The sequence below is a fragment of the Amphiprion ocellaris genome, chromosome 7 (genome assembly GCF_022539595.1).
Source record: "Amphiprion ocellaris isolate individual 3 ecotype Okinawa chromosome 7, ASM2253959v1, whole genome shotgun sequence".
NCBI lineage: Eukaryota > Metazoa > Chordata > Actinopteri > Pomacentridae > Amphiprion > Amphiprion ocellaris.
Window position 1 is genome coordinate 29,914,981 of NC_072772.1, and position 20,775 is coordinate 29,935,755.

General features: G+C 39.5%; 1 protein-coding gene across 2 annotated transcripts; it reads left to right on the plus strand.

The window, feature by feature from the left end:
• Window positions 1-2,961: 2,961 nt before the first annotated feature.
• zgc:153184 (uncharacterized protein LOC751652 homolog) lies at window positions 2,962-20,343 on the plus strand. 2 transcript variants are annotated; one of them, XM_023262772.3, is made up of 6 exons: window positions 2,962-3,118; window positions 15,809-15,895; window positions 16,043-16,114; window positions 17,051-17,119; window positions 17,903-18,115; window positions 18,793-20,343. In XM_023262772.3, the coding sequence occupies exons 1-6, from the start codon at window positions 3,113-3,115 to the stop codon at window positions 19,201-19,203; spliced, it is 858 nt and encodes a 285-aa protein (XP_023118540.2). In that variant the 5' UTR covers window positions 2,962-3,112; the 3' UTR covers window positions 19,204-20,343. The 2 variants fall into 2 exon arrangements, with proteins under 2 accessions (XP_023118540.2, XP_023118541.2); XM_023262773.3 differs by having other exon boundaries at window positions 2,983-3,118; window positions 15,812-15,895.
• Window positions 20,344-20,775: the final 432 nt, after the last annotated feature.

A 20,775-nucleotide genomic window follows, 5' to 3' on the forward strand; every position in this document is an offset into this window, starting at 1 on the left:
CACACAAAGTGTTTAACATTCGGTCAGCTCTGAAATCTCCACATCTGTCCATTTTCAACATGTTAAACCAAATCGCATGTTGCTTTTGACTGATTTATGTGCTCCTGATAGGACATTTCCGCCTCTAATGATGATCAAAACACATTTTTCATGTGCACAGATTGAGCGCTGAGATTATTATTCCCCCACCATGATTGTGGCTTTAAGATAATGTAAGGAATTTTGTGTGGTCAGTATAGCAGCAGGAGAGTCTGCTTCTCCTGCAGCTCTGTGGTGTGTTACTGGTCAGTTAGGAGCCAGTCCATCAGACTGGTTTGCTGCATTTCCACACCACAAACTTAAGTGACTGACTCCCCTTCCTCCCGGCCTCAGGCAGGACAGCAGAGTCACTCCCAGATCTTCGAAATGAGAAAAACTGACTGGAACTCAGCTCTGAGGTAGTTTACATGCTTGCCAGCTGTGAGTATCCTGCTGGACTTGCATCAGAGGAGAAGCAGAGAAGAGAACATGCAGGATTCAGTGCACTGGGAAGGGAACAAACAGAATGAGAAATGTGTTATGGTGAGAGGAAATTCTGCCAATGTTGTGGCACATTATGAGGTAGGTGTAAGTCGGAGTGAAGCTGCATATGCACACAGTTCAAACCAAATACTAACAATGTAAATGATGTCTTTAAATTTGTCACACTTTTTAAATTATGTCAGATGGAGTTTTAGAGATCCTGCAGGAATTGTGGGACTTGAAGCAGATAAACTCGACACCAAAGGGTTTCTTATGCTCAAAACAATTATTCACACTGTCTAGTTAATGACCCACCTCTCACAGCTCAGTCAAGTCAGAGGAAGACAGGAAAATAACAGATGTGAGGAAACGGTGCCTTCAAAATAAAAGCCTGACATAGTCCTAAGCATGTGGAAAATTTCTCGCTATAGAATAGATAAAATGAGTAAAAGGACACTGAAGGTTTAAAAGGCAAGTAGAGAAGTTTATTTATGTATTTATTTTATTGACAGGTGACACTAGAATTGTGACTATATGCTTGAAAGTTTTGCTATCTGCTATCACCACCCAATATAGTTAGCTACTATGCCACACTACTGACTAACTTGTAGCAATATATATGATATATGATATATGCAGACTTATAACTGTGTTTGCTATCATTGTATTCATCAGCTACAGCAGATGTAGACACTTTCTGCTTTTCCTGTTGGATTCAGCATGTGTCAAAAATGCCATCTAATTTTAAATTGTAGTCTGCAGCTGCTAAATCTGTCAAATAACAAGGAAAAAAGAAACACAGAGGGTTAATAAGTCATTGCAAACATTCTCTTTATTTTCCCTTATCTGCCTTTTTATTTATTTATTTTAAAGTTTTTATTTATTTTCATTTTTAAATAGTGTTTTGAATGTATTATTATTATTATCATTATTATAAAACAAATGATGCTAGTAAAATAATCATTTTGAAATGAGTAAAAACAGTATATAGTAGTTAATGAATAAAAATTACTATAAAGCTATAAGAAACAAAATAAAAATATATTTAAAAATTCTATTATTATTATTATTATTATTATTATTATTATTATTATTATTATTATTATTATTATTATTATTATTATTATTATTAATAATAATAATAATAATAATAATATTATTATTATTAAGTTAAAAATATAAGTAAAAAGTATAAATAAAAATAAAACAATAAAAAATATAATGGAAATTTTATTTAAAATGAATGATGATGAATTATTATTATTGTGGTTATTGTTCAATAATATTGTAATTAAAATATATTTTTCGAATGATGTCTTCTTCTTCTTCTTCTTCTTATTATTATTATTACTATTATTATTATCATTAGTATTACTATTACTATTATTATTATTATTATTATTATTATTATTAATAATAATAATAATAATAATAATAATAATAATAATAATAATAATAATAATAATAATAATGTTATTATTATTGTGTTTTTGTTAAATATTATTCTAATCAAAATATCAGTTATACACGTTCATTATTATTATCATTATTATTATTATTATTATTATTATTATTATTATTATTATTATTATTATTATTATTATTATTATTATTAGTATTATTGTGATTATTATTATAAAACCAATGATGACAATAGAATAGTAATTTTAAAATGTGTTAAAAGTATAAATAAAAATAAAACAATAAAAACATTATGAAAATATTATTTTAAAGTTATTGCATTATTGATAAAAATGAACGTATTATTATTATTATTATTATTATTATTATTATTATTATTATTATTATTATTATTATTATTATTATTATTATTAATAAGTAAAAAGTATAAGTAAAAAGTATAAATAAAAATAAAACAATAAAAAATATAATGGAAATTTTATTTAAAAGTTATAGTACTATTAATGATGATGAATTATTATTATTGTGGTTATTGTTCAATAATGTAATTAAAATATATTTTTCGAATGATCTCTTCTTCTTCTTCTTCTTCTTCTTCTTCTTCTTCTTCTTCTTCTTCTTCTTATTATTATTATTATTATTAATAATAATAATAACTATATTTTAATTATTTTTTATTGTTTGATTTTTATGTATTAACTACTGTATTTATATATGTTGCTGGGTCTTTTTGTTTGTTTTTTGTCATGTTTTTTCATGCAACTTAACTTTTCATGCAACTTAACGATTTGCACCTTGTTTTTCTTACATCTAATAAATGTGACCTACTGGATACCTTGGATTTACCCAAAGGGATGAGTAAAGTACCTATCTGTCCATTATCAGTATCGCTTGGTGGAAATCCCCTCCAAAAAGCTGGTTTTATTTTTAAAGTCTGGAGCAGAAGTGCTATTTCTGAACCTCGTTGACTTGACGGCGCAGACGGAGCCAAATGCGCGTAAAAGTTGTGGGCTCCTCCTCCGCGTCCATGAGGCTGATTTGGCTCCAGATATAAACACTGAGCTTCTCTCAGACTCCGCTTCTCACTTTCCTCCAGGCAGCAGGCACCAGTTTGCTCCAAGAGGCCGAAAAGGAGGAGGGAAAAAAAAGAAGGAGGCAGGAGGGGACGATCTGTGGCACATTTCCCAGGATGGAGGTAGCAGCTCTCTGAGTGTAGTTGTGTGTTTGCAGCCTGTACTTTTAAACCAGATGTTTTTACCATTTAATGTGGGTTTTGTGTAGCCGTGCTGTGGTGGAAATTAAAGCATTACATCATAGCAGCTCAGTGAAGTGACTTTACAGCATTTTCTAATGCTCTGTTATTATTGTGATGCTGCTGCTGGAGAGACTTGTTTGTGCAGCTATTTAACCAACTACACTTCTGGCATGCTGTTACTAGTCTTATGGATCATTATGCAGTTGTGGTTCATGATGATGCTCCTAACTGTGACATTGTGTGTACTTTGTTATGCTCTATGATGTAATTTTCTACTCTTTTTTTCCCCTTTGGGTGCAGTTTTTCTGCCATTGGCACACAGATACATAGAATTATGGGCACAGGATTCACCAACAGCAACAGAAATTTACCTCTTTGGCTGTTTATCTGAGCTGCAGGCTGATATTTGGCTCGAAAGTAGGTTTGTGGTACCAATTTCATAACAAGTAACCACAACGTACGAGGAAGGAAATGGAGCTGATCTGTCACGAGCAAGTGTTTGTGCACTCTGGAGTAAATGCCATTTTTCTCTCCCTATAAATGCGCTTGTAGGTCTTTTTCTAGCCCCAGCCACCCACCTCTCAAAGGCTAAACTGTCCGTTACACACTTGCACTGAGGCTAAAAAAGAAAAGGCGTGCTCTTGTCCCGGTCCTTCCACCCATGTGTTTTTTCCTGCAGGGTTTGCTCACAGGTTTGTGGCCTCCTCCCTGCAAAACAAGCTTCTCCCTCAGGCTCCTAACATCATTCTGGAGTATTTAATGTCATAGGAAGAGAAACACCCATTTGTTTTTTTGGGGGGGAGCGAGGGAGCAGATTAGTAATAAACTACTCACATACTTATAGCACACTTTAGGACTGAGTTATGCTTCAAGCCAAATCTTTTTCTTCTTTCCTTGCTGCTAAAATTGAAAGAAATGAATCTAGACTGGATTTCTGATTCTGAATAGTTGGTTTGTAGAAGAGAAATTTGTTTTGAGAGTAAAAAAGACTGACCAAAAAGCTGAACTTTGACATGAATCACTGGTGGATCCAAGTTTTTCTTCATCTCACAAGCTCACTGCACGGTTTATGACACTTGGTGACCAACAACCTCGCCAAGGTGTTGTTTGAAATCTGTTGTGTTGAGTTTAGGTAAAATGTTAAACTCCCAGAGCAGCTGCCATGATTCTTCTAGTCTTAAACCTTGATGTGAAACCCGTGGATGCCCAGAGACTGAGACATTTCATCAGTGAGGTTCAAGTGTTTGATGTTTCCGATGTTTCTTTAAATCATCTGTCAGTAGTTTCCCTGCAAATCCCTTAAAGTCAGCACCTAATCATTACTTATTGAGTCTCGCCACAGCACCACAATGAGTGAAGTGAAATTTGTCATGCGGTTACACAAGGCCATGCCGCTGCCGTTGATAATGAAATTAGAGTATTGCACTTAATTTTTGATTTGTCACTTCCCTGTTTACTGAGAATTGCAATCCAGTAAACAACCAGACGCTTAAATTAGGCCAAAATGGTGCCATTTTTCGCCCAAATGTTAGCTTTTTTGTTCGCTTCATAGTAAACAAATGTAAAACTGTCTTGTAAAGTCAACTTCACACTTGCTTTAGCTTTGTGCCTCAGTAACATCAAATGCTGGTGATGTCAGCCGTGTGCTTCCAGCTTCAGCAAATAGTTGTTCGCAAACATCGATTTACATCAACCGCCTCGAGCGACTCTTACGAGAACATTAACACATGGAAATTCTTAAATGTTGTTTTTTTCCCCATGTCGGAACGACAAGGTGATATTAGAAAATGTGGAAAGTTGTGCAGTTGTGTGTGTGTGTGTGTGTGTGTGTGTGTGTGTGTGTGTGTGTGTGTGTGTGTGTGTGTGTGTGTGTGTGTGTGTGGAGGCACCTGAGGATTTGTGCCGGTCTGTGGAATGGTGGGTTCAACTCTGATGGAAAAACAACACCACAGCTGGAGGAGTGAGAATCTGGGATGGCCGTGCCAACCATATGGTGTGCACATTTATTATGTAATCCATAGTAAAGTTAAGAGAGCAATAACACAGGAACTCAGTCTATGCTAGCCAGACAAGTGCTAATGACTTAGATTTTCCCCTTTTTGCTTTGCAACAGTGAGTCTTTTAAACAGTGTCATAGTGTTATTATGAACCAGTACTTCTTATATAGTGCAACTACTCCTTGCACTCCGCTGGAACCAGAACGTCATGGTATAATAAAACAAAACAAAACAAAAAAAGAGTATTGTGAGTGAATTATGCAGTGTTTGCAAAGTTTGTACACTGAGCTTAGTGTGTTTCCGCGCAGGATGACTGGTTCACTCCGTCTCAAACATAAAACAGACACCAAACTGACCGTGAAGCTCGGTGGAATGTAAAGCATCAGCATCAAGGCGAAGCCTGCGAAACCGAAGCCGGTTCTCTCGGTCACAGAGCTGTTATGCTTGGATCTCTGCTCACATCACACACAGTGGGGTGTGTATGAAATGTTACTACTAATGCAGTTCATTCAAATCCCGTGACCGAAGGACGTCTGAGCCTCGATGAGATGATTGGGATGATGAGCACATAGTGATACTAGGACAAACCGCCAGCGTCTCATGTGACTTTAATGACTTAGATTTCGCCCACGCTTCCTGTTGTGGCAGCCTCATCTTTGAATTCAATCTCTCAGCATGTTTTCTGCCTTGTGTTCACATATTTAAACTGTACCATCTTTATGGCGTCCAAAATGATGCAAAATCTGCAGAATCTTCATGTTTCCGCCGGAGTTCCTGCAGTTTGTCTTGAGTGTTTCACAATGTGTTGAGTTTCCCCGGGGATGAAAGGCAACAGTGTGAAAACAAGAACTGGTTTTGGGCAGAATTAACTGCCGTGTATCTGATACTGTTTCATGGTCTCAGCAACCAGATGAGCACAGAAATGCAAAGTAAGAGCAAGTGAAAAGATTGTTATCTGCAGAGGGAGTTAGTTAGCAGCAGCGATGTGTTGTAGAAAGTGCAAAGCAGTGAGCAAAGATAAGAGTGATGTAAACAAGGCAGGTTTTGAAACTTGTACAACAAAACTTTGCAAACGTTTTATAAGGTAGAAAGCATGTTCAGTGTAGTTAACAGGCCTGAGAGACACACATAGTAAGTTTTGGTTGACATACAAAGAAAAACTCATTCACTAGTAACTTTAATTTGATTCTACAGAGCTACAAAAGTTGTATTGGTGGGAAAAAATGGACAACTCACTACCTTTTGACACTTTAATGTGCTCTGACTTGCTGATTTGCAGCGCTTAAATCGTCTGAAGTTAATCTAAAAGTCTGTATTGGCTGCGTTGTCTTGTTGCAAAGTTGGGCTGAATTTACATCTCCTCCATCTAATCTGACTTCAAATTAGTTGTGTGCGCGCTTGGCCCTTTGGAGAATATTTGCACCTTTACGACCAATCAAATGGTTCATAAAGCCTCGTAATGCCTTAACTGCTTTATGCTGCGTTTTATTGGAAAACGCTTGTTGCCGTTCTTTTCCTAAACAATGCCGTTGTTTGCCGCCCTTACAGGAACTCCAACTATACATGCGGTGTTTTGCTTTTCCTGCTCTGAGGTATAAGTGTTCAGTCCAAAGCAGTGCGTGGGGCAGATAGATAGGTGGGGCGGGAACTACAGAGGCGATAAGGACGAGGACACTGATCTGTACAAGGAAAACATACTGCTGCCTTTCAAGGAAGTTATGTCATGACTGGATATGTGTTATCCAGCCGTCCAAGCTGTGCAATTTCTGTCTCTGCTCAGGTTTTCAACTTCCTGAGACAAAATGATGCCGTCAGAACTGACTTGAAGGACATGTCGTTGCCATTTTTTTCAGTGTGAGCAGGTCAGAGAAGCAGGCCAAGTCTGCAGATTGTCAAACATGTTGAATTTTGTCAGTTTGTCTAAAAACGCGAGGTACGTACAGAGCGATTGAGGCACAGCGAGTCAGGCAGAGGAAGTGGAAACTACGACAAGAAACAATATCATCACCGTGAGTTTGTAGCTTACAGACTGCAAAACAGTTAACCCCGTACTGCCTGCACCTCCTCAGCCACCCTCTTCTAATTCTGGCACCCAGCCATGCTCTTTATTTCCTTTTTTGGCAGAAAGGAGTGCAAACACAATAAGTGTTGCAAGCTGCTCATACTTTGCAAGTGCCTTTTTTTTTCCAAGTCGTGTTTTGCATTTTTTACTTACAGCAGATGTTACAACCTGAATTAGATTGTGAATATTTCAGATTTCCTCGTCTGTGTTTCATTATTTAAAGTATCTTATTGCAGCACCAGGAAAAAAAAAGGTTGAGGTTTTCAGGTTGTTCTTGCTTGGAGGACAGGTGCATCCTGCAGGTCTGAGCATGCTGTAAACCTGTGAGGCTTTTTGGAAGAGGAGTGAGAATAACTCAAATTCACACTGACTGCTGACTGACAACTCAGAAACAGAATGTAACGGAGACAAATGCACAGTGTCAGCATAGTAGCTTGGAAACTGGACTGTGACCTTTGCATTCAATCCTACCAGAGTTGGAAGAAGTTTTCAGATTCCTCTAAGTAAAAGCAGAAATAACATGAAGTAGAAATACTAAAATGCAAGTCAAATTCCTGCATTCAAACCATAGCAAAGCAGGACAAAAATTCATAAGCAAAAGTGAAATGTCATGACTATATGACTGTACTCTCATTTACTAGTTTATTAGTTACACCTAGTTGAAACTAACATCTATATATGTAATACAACAGTCCTAGAATAAATTCTGCTTTCACAAAACTTATATTTTTTTTGTTAAAACAGATTTCAAGATGCACTAATTCAACTGTGTGGTCACTTTTAAGGTTGCTGTATTTTGACAGTATGATGCTATATGGATACTTGTTTCTGTTTTGTCCCCTATTATATCACTTATGGTCAGCTAAATAACAGAAACACAGCTCTGTATAGTAACATGACACTGGTGGAGAAGAGATTTTATTTCCTTTATGTGCATTAGATGCATGTAAACCCTTAATATGCACTCAGTAACTTAACATGTTAAATAAAGTGAGCATACGTGGTTGGTTTTTAAATCTGCCCCCCGTATTACAATAAGCAGAAATTGATTAAATGTGCACATTTATTGAGGCCAGAACTAGAGAAGGAGTTTAGCGATTAGATCCCATTAATGTGGTGCATCTTCAGCAAGTAGAAGCCACTAAAGACAGGGGACAGATGTAGTCCTCTGGGGTCTAGAAGCAGGTAGATGGAAGAGGAAACTTTTCAGTTTGAATGCACAGATCGTGCAGGATGAGCTGGTGGTGGGTTGCACAATCTCAGGTCGACAGCAGGACAGAAACACAGGGAGATTCTCTGATTTGCTCAAGAAATATGCATCAGAAAGATCTTCAGCCAGATATGGTGACATCAGAAATGAGTGAAAGTGATTTCAACAACGTGGGAATAAGGAAGTACCAGAGTAAATAGAAGTGAAAAAGCAGGAGAATATTATGAATTTTCGCCTCCCTGCCTGCAGAAAAACCCCGACGGCCCAGCGTGTCGCTTCACATTCCCATAACTGCCATCAGCTGCCGTGTGCAGGCGGCTGCCAAACGCAACAGAATATGTGATCCTGAGCATGCAGCTATGCATGAATGGATTCCAAACCCTGTAGCAGTCTGCAGGAACTACACAGCACCGGAGCGGGGAAGTGCACTGATTCACTGAATGAAGTCATCCCATGTCTGTCTGCAGCAGTCGGCCTCCATGTCAACCATCTGATCCACCGTCCAGATGGTTTTTGTCCTGGATCAGAGAGGATGAGAATGCCAGAACACCGTGTCGAAGCTTTCTTGCATAAGTTTAAACATTCTCGGGGGAAGTGATCTCTCCTGTGAGCTGTTTATGTTTTCTGATAACTTTTTGTTAATCATTATTCACTCTCAGCTCAGATGATCCTAAACAGGCTGCTGCAGTTATCATATCAAAAGTGCATTCCTTGAGCAGGCTTGGTGCTCTTATCTGTTCTCATATCTTCATATTGTGTCAATCAAACTGCAGTTAAATAACATTTACAAGTCTCCCTGGGGGCACTGAGCTATGATTGAAGCTCTTGTGGGCTTCTGCTGTGGGAATCCACCTTTTATCAGCAGTTTTCTGTTCTCAGGTCATCTGAATTTGTTTTTCCACTCCGTCGATGCTTGTTTCATTTCATGTTTCCCCACTGTTCTGTTCCCGCAGCACCTCCCATTTCTCAGCTCATAGATGTCCATTTACCTCATCGCTCTGACTGAGGACCTTTCTAACGCGCTTCTACACACACTCACACACACACACACAATGTACATGTGAAAACACACAAAAGCAGAGCCGGTGAGGGCAGTGGAAAAGTGAGATATTCGGATGAGGTCTGGTCCAAAAACACATCATGTTTTCCTGGAAAGGCGGCGAGCAAGAAAAGTGCCTGTCTGCTTTCTTGCCACTTAACAAGTGTAGGCAGAAGGGAGCTGCTCACTGTGGTGGTTTTCCCCCTGGCAGAACACGCTGACTTGTGAAAACAAAGTCTGCACACTCAAACTGAAGCCATTACGCTCGGTGGACCTACTGAGCAAGATCTCACCAAACAGCTGTGTGCTTTATTTATCTCCACTTTCGCAGATTTCCACTGTGTTTGAGAGCTTATGAGGATTGAGGGTTATTCTGAGAGAAGGGTTAAAGACCCCTGAGCCAGTCAGCATCTCCATCAGCTCCGTGATAGATTACATGGCCTATTGCTCTCCGACCGCTGCCCGTATATCAGGCAGAGATGTTCGGATTTACTGACTCTAATATCATGTGCTCCTTTCTCCCCTCCTGGAAATAGGAATCACAGGAACAGACAATATCAGGCTTTGTGTGATCTGTTTGTCTCTGTGTTCTCCTTCCACATCTGCTGGTCATACAGTAAACCTCGTGTCTCCTTCCACAGTCTGGAAATGAAGACGTTGGCTGGGATTAACCTTTAATTCTCCAAACACAGCTCACAGAGCACAAGAGCTTATAGTGTACAGATAAGAGATGTGTTGAGCCTTTTCAGAGTATGTTTCTCATTATATAAGGTTGAGGGGATTTTTCAGGTGTTTCAAGACACTATTGAATTTTTAATATGATTAGAAGGAAGAAGATTATTCCTAAGATTATTAGGAAGAAACATACATTCATTCCTGTCTTCTTTTTGGTGGTGCCGTTATAGAAACGACAGAGTCACAAGTTTAAGAATTCTGTAGTCAGCTAAATGTTTCAAAAGTTTTGTTCTGAATTTCCAGAAAGTCTACTACTATTTTGATATCACAACATAAATTTGCATCCATAATAATGGAGAATTTTATTGCTGTTCCAATTCTTCTAGTCAGCAGTCCCCAAAATATGAAATTCAACATTAACTTAATGAACAATTTGATTGATGATTAATGATTAAACCATTATTTTGTCAGCTATTAAAGTAATCTTGAACTATTTTGATATCGATTACTTTTTTTCAAGGAAACATCTCAAATTCCAGTGTCTCTAAACTGAATCTTTTCTGATTTTGGGTCTCCTCTATGACAGTAAACTGAATGTCTTCTGGTTGTGGACAAAACAGGACGTTTGAGGATGTCATCTTGGGCTTTAGGAAACACACTGATGAACTAAAACAACTAAACAATCAGAAGAATAATTTGCAGACTAATCGACAATAGAAGTCGTTTTTAGTTGCAGCCCGGCTGCTGCATCTGTAAACTCAGGTTTTGTGTTCTAACTTACTCTCATTTTCTTGTTCAGACATCATGTTTGCCTCCCAGCTGAAGCCATGCGACACATAGAGAGTAGTTTGACCTTTTTTCTATATACTCTGCTTCCAAATTAGGATTTTGTGTAGTTAACATAGCAAACAACCAGCTATTTACTTATCATACCATAAGTAAACAGACTTTTAGGATTATAACCTCAAATTCCAAATTTCAAACATCCAAAAACAGGACAGATTGCTGAAATATAATAGCATTAATTTAGGATCTTGTCTTGCTGCTTGTAGTTCAGTCATATACTAGTAGATAGTAGTAATGGGCTGCAGGTGGTACGTGACACCGAGAGAGACTCCGCAAATGTCCAAGGGGTGAAAAATGTCAAATAGGCATCCAGGCAATGTGCTGCACTGCAGATGAAATATTGACTTTGAATTTGACCCCACTATATTTTCCCACCTAGTCTGGGGAATCAAACTAACAAATTCTGTCACTTATGACACCAAACTGTCCTCCAAGGCTGCCACTGATCGCTTGAGTGACAGTTTTGCTACGAGCATGAACTGACTTTTCTAAAAATATATATATAATAATAAATTGTCAGTAAAAAATGTCAACGATCCTGATTTTCTTTTTTGTTGAAACTGCCTTTAATGCCAGTGGATTAAGTCTGTCCTGTAAGTGCAGCAACAAGTCTAAATTAGCTTTTTTCCAAGGAAGTCAAGAGTTTTTTTTCTTTTTCAGCTTCGACCCAGTCCCACTTTTCTGGAAAACTTCAATCACATGCTTAAGGCTCCGCTTTAAGAAGCTTTTTTTGTCGCTTCCTTGTTTAGACATGCTCAATTGCTCTGTATGCCAGATTGCAGCATGATTCAGATGTGGTGTAGCTTATCCAGGGACGCTCTCTCTTAGGAGCTGAGGGGTTACAGAGCAGAGCTGTGATCCAGGCTGCCTACACAGCGCCGGGGCTTTTTCCCAGGCCTAGATCCCCAGAAATAGTTTTCCCTGCTCTCTCCTGCAGTGAAACATAGTTTCCCACTCTTCCACAGAGCTTGGGGTCCCAGCTGAGTGGAACATGCGCAGTACTGACAACCAATCTGAGGCCTTGTATGATTCAGTGAAATATTGCTGCCGTTTGTCATCTCAGTGACAGCTGGTAAAACCACATGAACTGTGAGCATTGACATTTTTAAATGAAATTAAAAGTCAGATGGCCACACCATGACATTAAAAGCTAAGATTAGTGGAGTTTCTATATTTTTTGCATAAGGTTGTTGACAATGTCCCTGTAAAATGTTACTGTGAAAATCATAACATATAAAAAAACTCAGTCACACCACATTTTTTAATAGCCACAACCCTAAAATTCCTCGTCTAATTTTGTGTGGATCCCAGAATAGCTGTCAGGGGACAGACATGGGACCTGTGGGAGTGCCCTGTGGTGTCTGGATCCTTTGGGTGCTGTGGGTTGTGGGATGAGGCCTCTGTGGATCGGGACTGTTCCGGTGTATCTCACAGATGCTTGATTGGATGGACATCTGGAGTGTATGAAGGTCAGGTCGGCCTCTTGGTCGTGTTCCTCAAGTATGTTGAGGAGTGCCGCGGCAATGGAGTGGGATGTGCTTGATGCGGAAAAATGTTTAGGAGGGTGATATTTGCCAAAATAACATCAGTATGAAGGCCAGAACCTGAACATGAAATTGCTCAGAAGCAACCATCTCCATGTTGACCATTTGGTCGATGGCGGCCGTGCAGTCGCTGTGGTAGTTCTGACGCACTTGGGATTGCATTTTGGCTGGTGTTTCTTGTGCTTTTTAACAAAACGGTACAAAAATAGAGCTGTACGTCGACTTTATCAGTAGCGTTCAAGCAAAGAAGGTTTTCTTCACGTCCGGAATGTAGATGAGTTGAGAATCTATAAGTAGATGATCAGTGTTATTCCCTTCGCTGTCAGTGGTTTTAATCTTGTGGCTGATCATTTAATATTGGATTTGGCTATTGGAACAAAACACAGCGACTGGAGTTCTAATCCAACTGTGGATGTTTTGATACTTGTAATTAAGGATGCACAATATATAATTTCAGCCTCTGCATCACTGTGTTTACATGCACAATAGTCACATTGCAGGAGGTGCAGTTGGAAGCAAAGACGAATGAACTCAAACACATCATGCTGCAAGGTTTTTTTGCTGCTTCATACAAACAGAAAACTTGCACGATTCTCATTTTTCCATCACTAATCTACAAGCAAAGACTTTTTATAATATGTGTATTGAAAAGACTCAGTTTGTTGACTTGCAGGCTTCACTTGGGCACAGTGAAATGAGCGAGGAACAGAAGAGAAACACTGAAAAGGTGTTGCAAAAAGAAACGCAGCAGCAGTTCAGTGAAAATATTCTCAGAAAGGACCATGTTGACCAAAAGTTAGCAATGTCTTGCAATAGCTGCCACTGCACGAACGAACTCAATTTGTTAGACCAGAAAATCTGCACTAAAAAGCTCTATATGATGAAATCGAAGCTAGAGCCTAAAGCAAAAATCAATCATAAATGCCTTTTCTATCATACGATAAGGTTCCAAATCACTTTTTTCAACTTTTATATTTGAAAAAAGTACTTTTTCTTCTTAATGCTGATGAACTCACCTACCAACATTTTCTCACATTGTAATATACATAGCAGAAAAACGAAGTATCGCAATCTTTGTCCCCTGTCCCACCCTCAACATCATACATCCATACTCATAAGACATTCATTAGACATTTTTACATTGCACATGAATGAAACCACAGCTATGATTTATAAAACTGTATGCATTTTAAGTGCCTTGCAATAATGAAACACAAAACAATAAACCATCAAATAATTCAAATAATCTATGAAACGAGATGCAACATAAATAAACATCAAAATAATAAAGTAAAGTAAATGTAAATGAACATAATCTCACAGAAATCCAATGCTACAATGACTTTCAAATGAAACTAGTTAACACTGCTGAAGCCTTTTGCAATGCTCATATAGCATCACACTTTATTTAAGCTACTTGTTTGATAAATTATCTATATATGGAGGGTTTAATCTTTGCTGTACATGAGCACAATCCATTCTCAACATCAGCAGTACAGTGCAGAGGTCACCTTGAACGTCGAAATGAGATGGTTTTACTCCATAATCACTCCAGAAGCAACTCAATGAAAAGAACAAACCAGGGATTTTTTTTTAACTTTGAGGAGTCCGGCAGACATTTTTTAAACAAACTTGACCCAAAACATCTGAGCAGATCGAAACAAAAGGCTTCCTCCGCTCGCACTGTTGTGATTTCACTTTGTGCTCGAAAGGCGGCGTTTGTTTTTGGAGGACAGGAAAGCGTTAAACAATTAGAGGTTACAAAATAATGGAGTGGCGGGTGGGTGGTCCCTGGTAATTACTATTTATCACGTATGAGCAAAGAGAGCTCAGGAAAAGGGTTGGGGTGTGGATTAGGACGCGGAGGCAAAGCAGAGGCGCATTAACGGAGGCGCTCGCTGGTGTTGTTGCACGTTTGGGTGGAGGGAGCAAGGTGGTGAGGTCATGTTGAGAACAAGGGGAAAAAGGAAAATAAAGCGTGCGATTAAAACGTGGAATGTGCGTGTATCTGTAAAGCCCGGGAGAACCATGTTTTCGTGGGCGGCGGTTCAAAATGTGCAGAGATTGAGGGGGAGAAGTGAGAGGAACACACCCAGGAAATGTGACAGAACTGGCAGCTGTGAGGAGACGCATGAGCTTTTTAGTGGCCAATAAAAAGTAGGATGGAAATGAGATGTATGAAAGCCAGAGAGAGAACAGGAGGGGCCCCAGCAGGAGTGGTGACGACGACGCACATCAGCAAAGGGCAATCCTGCTCGGCCGAACACAGCACAAAACTGAATCTAGAACCTGGAAAACAGAGTTGTTTCAAGGCTCATTCCAGTCTGACGCCATCGGCAAACTTATCACTCCGTCCGCAGATATGTGGAGTGAGCTGCTGGTCATCAAAGGCGAGCGCGGGGGAGGGAAGTTCAGCAATCAGCTTGGGAATAGTGGGAGAGAGAGAGAGTAAAAGGGCTGAGAAGTGATAACAGTGTGAGGCTGCAAGGACAGGTCGGACCTGTCGCCGGCTGCAGCGTGATGCTGAACAGCTGTGCAGAGAGAAACTCACATCCGGAGCTCTTCAGCAGGAGATGAGTTCCTCCAAAAGACAGAACAGAACCGCCGGTGGAGTCTGGTTGTTTTTTTTTTTTCATTTCCACCTCCCCCGCTGTGTTTCTCAACCCGTCTGCATTTTTGTTGTTCAGAAGTAGGAAGTGAAACATTTTCTCTACTTCAGAACATCAGTTATGTTGTGCTGCTCTGTGCGCTGCTTATTGAAAAAGCTCTCTTTGTTGAGCATGTGGGTCCCCTGAGTGGCATTATTTAGCTGTTGTGGTTCATCTAACAACAAGGCAAAGGCATGAAATGTCTTAGCATTCCTTGAAACTGCCAAAGTTGTGTACTGTTTAATTCTGTTTACACAATTAGTTTGTCGTGGCCAAGTTATGGTGCAATTTCATTTTCAAGCTTTTGATGTTGCATTCCACATTCAGCGTGCAAAGAGGAACTCCAGAATGTCAAAACATGTTCATTTCTCATCCTAAGATATATGTGCAGTTAATATTATTGCTGTTTATTTACTGTTTGTGTTATGATTGTGGAATCATCTCCAATCTTTGATGTCTCTTATAGCTGTATGTGATTTAAATCCTTCAAAATAAACTTCTGGTTTCATTCAGTGCATTAATGTTTTCTAAGATGCATCTGATTTCTATCTCCATAAATCAAGATTTAAATATTTTTCACGTGTTTTACTGAATGTTTTTCCACACCAGAAGGATTCTCCATCCAAGCCATCTGTGGCTGAGCTGGCTGGAAGGTTCAAAGGTCATATTTTACCGATGCCCAACTCAGATAACGAGGTAGTGGACTTATTTAAACTCTACAAGTGTGTATTTAGCTGTGTAGTTTTACAGTAACCAACATTAAGTGAAGTATTTGCTGAATTCACACAAGCTGTTTGGGACTTTACATTTCACTGACACTCCCTCCACCTTTTCCATTCGAAGTTGCCATTTCGAAGAAGACCTCCATGTTCCCTGAAGTTGCAGAATCAAACGGATGATAATGAAGAGTCAGATGTGAGTAGTTTTGTTCCTTTACTGACCCATGTGCTGCATTTGGCGCCTAGAGATTTTCAGGAAGTCCCCAGACTTGGGTGTGTTTACTGTACATTTTTATTGCAACCTCATTCTTTCAACACAGTGGACTGTGTGCCATTGCCAAATTTGCAGTTTTATAAATTTTTTTCCTCTGCTTGAAACGTTGGGAAAGTGCTGTTGGTTTTTCTCCCAGTCAACTAAGTGCCAAACAAGCCAAACAAACCGAAGTTTGCATTGTGGCCGATGAAAAGCACAAACCACAACGGAAATGCAAAGATGTGTACATCATGAGCAGGAAATCAAGAAAAACATTGTTTATAATACTGTTTATTACTCCGCCAAGGAACGCGACTGAGATATGTGACGATCGGCGTACGTTTGTCCTTCCGTCTGTTTGTCTGTGTGCAACATTATTCAAAAACGGAATAACAGATTTGGATGAAATTTTCAGGGAAGGTCAAAAATGGCACAAGGACCAACTGATTAAATTTTGGCAGTGATGCAGCTTATAGTCTGGATCCACGGATTTGTTAAAGATTTCTGTATCATTGCGACATAGAGGCAGGGTGTCACTGTAGCTATAACTACAAGTGAACACTACATCAGCTACTTGCTGACGATCACATGACTGTGATCCTACTACAAATCAACTGCTGCAGACTTATTGGGACTTATATGTTGGAAATGATGCAACAATTGAGCAGCCTTGGCGGAGTACTGCGCTCTCTGAGTGCTTTTCTTGTTATCTTTAATTTAGTTTTAATACTTTCCAGGGTATGTGGTTGCTTGTCCATCAATACTGTATACGAGAATACATATTATAAATAAAGGGACTAATGAATAATTTATGTAAATATTAGCTTTCTATGTTTCAAATGGAAGTTGTAACTCTTGTCTTACTGTGTTCTCCTGCAGAAATCTATCTCCTCTCAAAAACCCTTCAAAATCAAGATGAAGAACTCCGCCATCATTGAGAAACTGCAGGTTGGTGCATCTTGCAACATCTGAATATTCTGTGAGAGAAGAACAAAACAGCTGGTACCTTCACCAGTGTGCGGTATTACATCATGTAGTTAGGGGTTTGAGATATTTAAAGCATTACTGCCACCCACTGTTCAGTTTCCTCTGGTGCCTGACATGTTCACATGGAAAGAAAAGGGGGAAGGACTTTGTCCCTGATGCCACAATCGGCTCACATTAATGAGCTAATAGGATAACTGGCCACAGCGGTTCTGGAGAGGCTCTGACTTGTGTCTCGAGTTCCTTTAGTTAGCATTTCACACGGTGGGCAGCTATGGGACAAAAGGGCTGCCGCTTCTCCCTCTTCCTGTTCTCCCCAGTGCAGGTAGGAAACTGTTAGCTGAGTTTCAGGGGCTAAATCTGGATTTTATGTGTTGTTTTACACTTGTTGGGGCATTTCAGGTGTTGTTTGTGACACTTTAAGGGTGTTTTAGGACATGTTTGTGTCAGAGTTTCAAAGTTGGAAGGTGCACGCAGATCATTGTTTTATGTGTTTACCTGTAAAAGACTTGATTTAAACTTCACTTAAAAGTACATATATTTAAAGGAATGGCATTTTTTAACTTCACATCATGATTGAATTTTTACTTCCTATTTAAAAAAACCTGTAAAATAAATCTCTAAAGACAAGCTTAATTGTGTTTATTTGAGGTTTATTTATTAGAAATAAGGTTGAAGTTTCATCAGAACATAATGTCCTACAGATGTCAATGTTTAGGCTTCAGGTTTTCACTCTACCCCTTGCAGGCCAACCTCGCCCTGTCGCCCACTGCTCTGCTGCCGTCGCCCAAAAGTCCGGAGGTGAAGCTGCAGCCGGCGCCGCTGTCGCCCACGACGCCCTGCAGTCCCCTGAGCCCTCTGAGCCCCACCCTGAGACCCCCACATCTGTCCAGCGAAGACGAGGACCGCATCAGCTTCGACAGCCCTCCTGAAGGCACCCCGCTGCCGAGCATCAACAAGGTGAAGCTGCACATCACCTTGACACTATCACAGACAAAATAAATCTGGACTGTTTGCTGTAGCACCTCCTTCAAATACAGCTGGACAGGTGCTATGGTGACTTTCAGAAGGGCAACATGCACTCTAGACCATCCAGTTCTGATCATTTCTAAGCATTTCTGATTAAATTAGCATCCTTGTGCTTCATATGTTTAGACTTCTGAGTCACTAAATGACAAACACGAACTGCTGTCACATTGAAGCCCCCCTGAAGTGCTTCTCTCGCTATTCGCTGCGTGAGCTGCGTCGTCACAGCTGAGCACGTGAGCCTCGTCCCCGCTGACGTACATCTCAGTGGGTGTTCTGCATCTTGTGTTTAAGAAGGCCTCGGATAAGCTGCAGCAAGATGCCCCTGTAGTGCATGTGTGCTCCTGCGGGAGGGATTGAAGATGTAATCCCCTTAGCCTAGTTAGAGTCCCTGGATACCATTTGTTCAGTACTCTCACGCATATGCTGATTGGACTTGGATAGTTTGATTGCACAAAATAACTGATTATGTCTGAATTCTATCTTTAAAAAAAAAGACAAAAACACTAAAAACTTGCGCTGTATTATAGCTCTAAGATGCTTAGAATTTCTAAAACTGTGTTGTTTTTTTTTCTAAATCCTCTGTTGCCTCTTGATCATCTTTTCCACAGACCCGTGCACGATTATCATTCAAGAGGCGTCTGCCCACCAGACAGCACAGGAGGTCAGCAGGGGAGGAGGCGGGAGCCTTCGGGAGCGGCCTGTCCCCAACTGAACTGCACAGCCCCAAAGAAAATGGGGACGAGGAGCAGGTTTTCAGCAGCCCGACGGAGGAGGAGGCCGAATCCGGGCCGCCGGGCGCTCTGAAAGAAGACAAAAACAAGGAGGAGGACTGCGAAAACACAGAGGCGGAGGTAGAAAAGGGCGACCCGGAGGACAGGTGGGATCCAGAGGAGGAAGTGGAACGAGAAAAGAGCATGGAGGCTTCGGAGGAGGGGGATGATCAGCCTGCAGAGCAGACAGACGGTGATGCTAAGACAGAAGAGGAGATGCCTCAGCAAGCGGGAGATGACAGAGAGTGAACTGTGAATGTTTAAGAAAGACAAATATATGAATAAGTTATTCAGTGCTTTGATTGAGAGAACTCTGAAAAATCCTCCTCATTAAGAGTTCACCTGTTTTTAAATGTTCTTGGTACCTGCTCTTCTAAGTTCCTCTGCCGCCCTCTCCTGGCCATCTATAGAACAGGTCTATAAACACTGGAGAGTCATGAGAAGCAGCTGTTTTTTTCTGCACATGGAGAAAAGCTGACACTGTCTCCATGATCACAGGAAATTTCATTCATGTCATACCATGTACGTCTGCAGGACTCCTGTTTTTATGAAAATCTATGAAAAAGACTTTAAGAGTGCACTTCCACATCATGAGTCTCATACACAGAACTGTATAACGCTGGGTTGTCAAAAGGCAAAAATATTAGTAGATTTCATATATATGTATACGTCAGCAGATATATAAATGTTTTGACATCATACCAAATCACTTTAAGTTGAAATTATATTCCTTGCTTAGTTTTTCTTCGGATGTATGTTGGTCTCAGCTCCTCTGTTCTTTTCTATACTACAAAAAAAAATCTATATCACAGTGCGACTGTGGATTGGCTCAGGTCCTCAGAAATTATGCACAAGAAATTATAAGAAAATAAACAGCTTCCTTATGTGAAGAAAACCTCCTGCTACATGTTGTTACTCAGTTTATATGGGTTGATGTGTCAAAAAGAATGAGGACAATACTAAATGTATTGGAAAGTCTTTATTCACGTGCAGCTGAAAGGTATATTTAATAGTTAAAATGTTGTGAACTCTGAGGAGCTGCATCAAGCTCCTAGGCAACTATAATTTCCTCATGTATGTTTTCATTTAATTTCCTGCTTTGTCAAGTGTGTGCAAACTCTGCTTGTTCATGTTATGATAGGACAAAATGCACTTCTATGGTTCCTATTAATAGATGCAATCAGGTAATTTTCCACTGTAGGTTTGCATTTTCAACCTAAGCGAGCTCTTATCCAAATAACTAAACATCTGTTCCAGCAAAAGCAACAGGATGTACAATTAGAGGTTAAATATAATGCGTGGTTTTAAAGAAATCCTTATTTTTTTTGTACAATTCATTTTCTTTTATATCCCTATGTACCTTTTTTGACATTAAATGAGTAGGCCTCATTAGAATTGAGCTGTTGATTTTGTCGGCCGCTACTGGTGACAAACAAAAGCTGCAACCACAGGCATATTTCAGCTATACATCCCTCTTAATTTTTGTGATTATGAAGTAATTAAATTAATTTATGATGATGTAAAACAAATTAAAAATAAATAAGGAGCCACATGCACAATTAAAGAGGTTATTGTGCCAAAAACAAAAGACACAAACGGGAACAGAAGTCGTGCATGTATGTGTGTTGGAATAATATTAAATATGAACAGTTGATCTACTGGAAAATTAATATTTGAAAATAATATAGAGATTATATGTAGTCAATGCGTTACAATCAGTCTATTCTAAAGTGCCACTTGGTAAGTAAATTTTGATGTTTTCTTTTGTATAAATGAAGACATTTTTTCAATGATTTGGTGCATAAAAAAATCAACAAAATG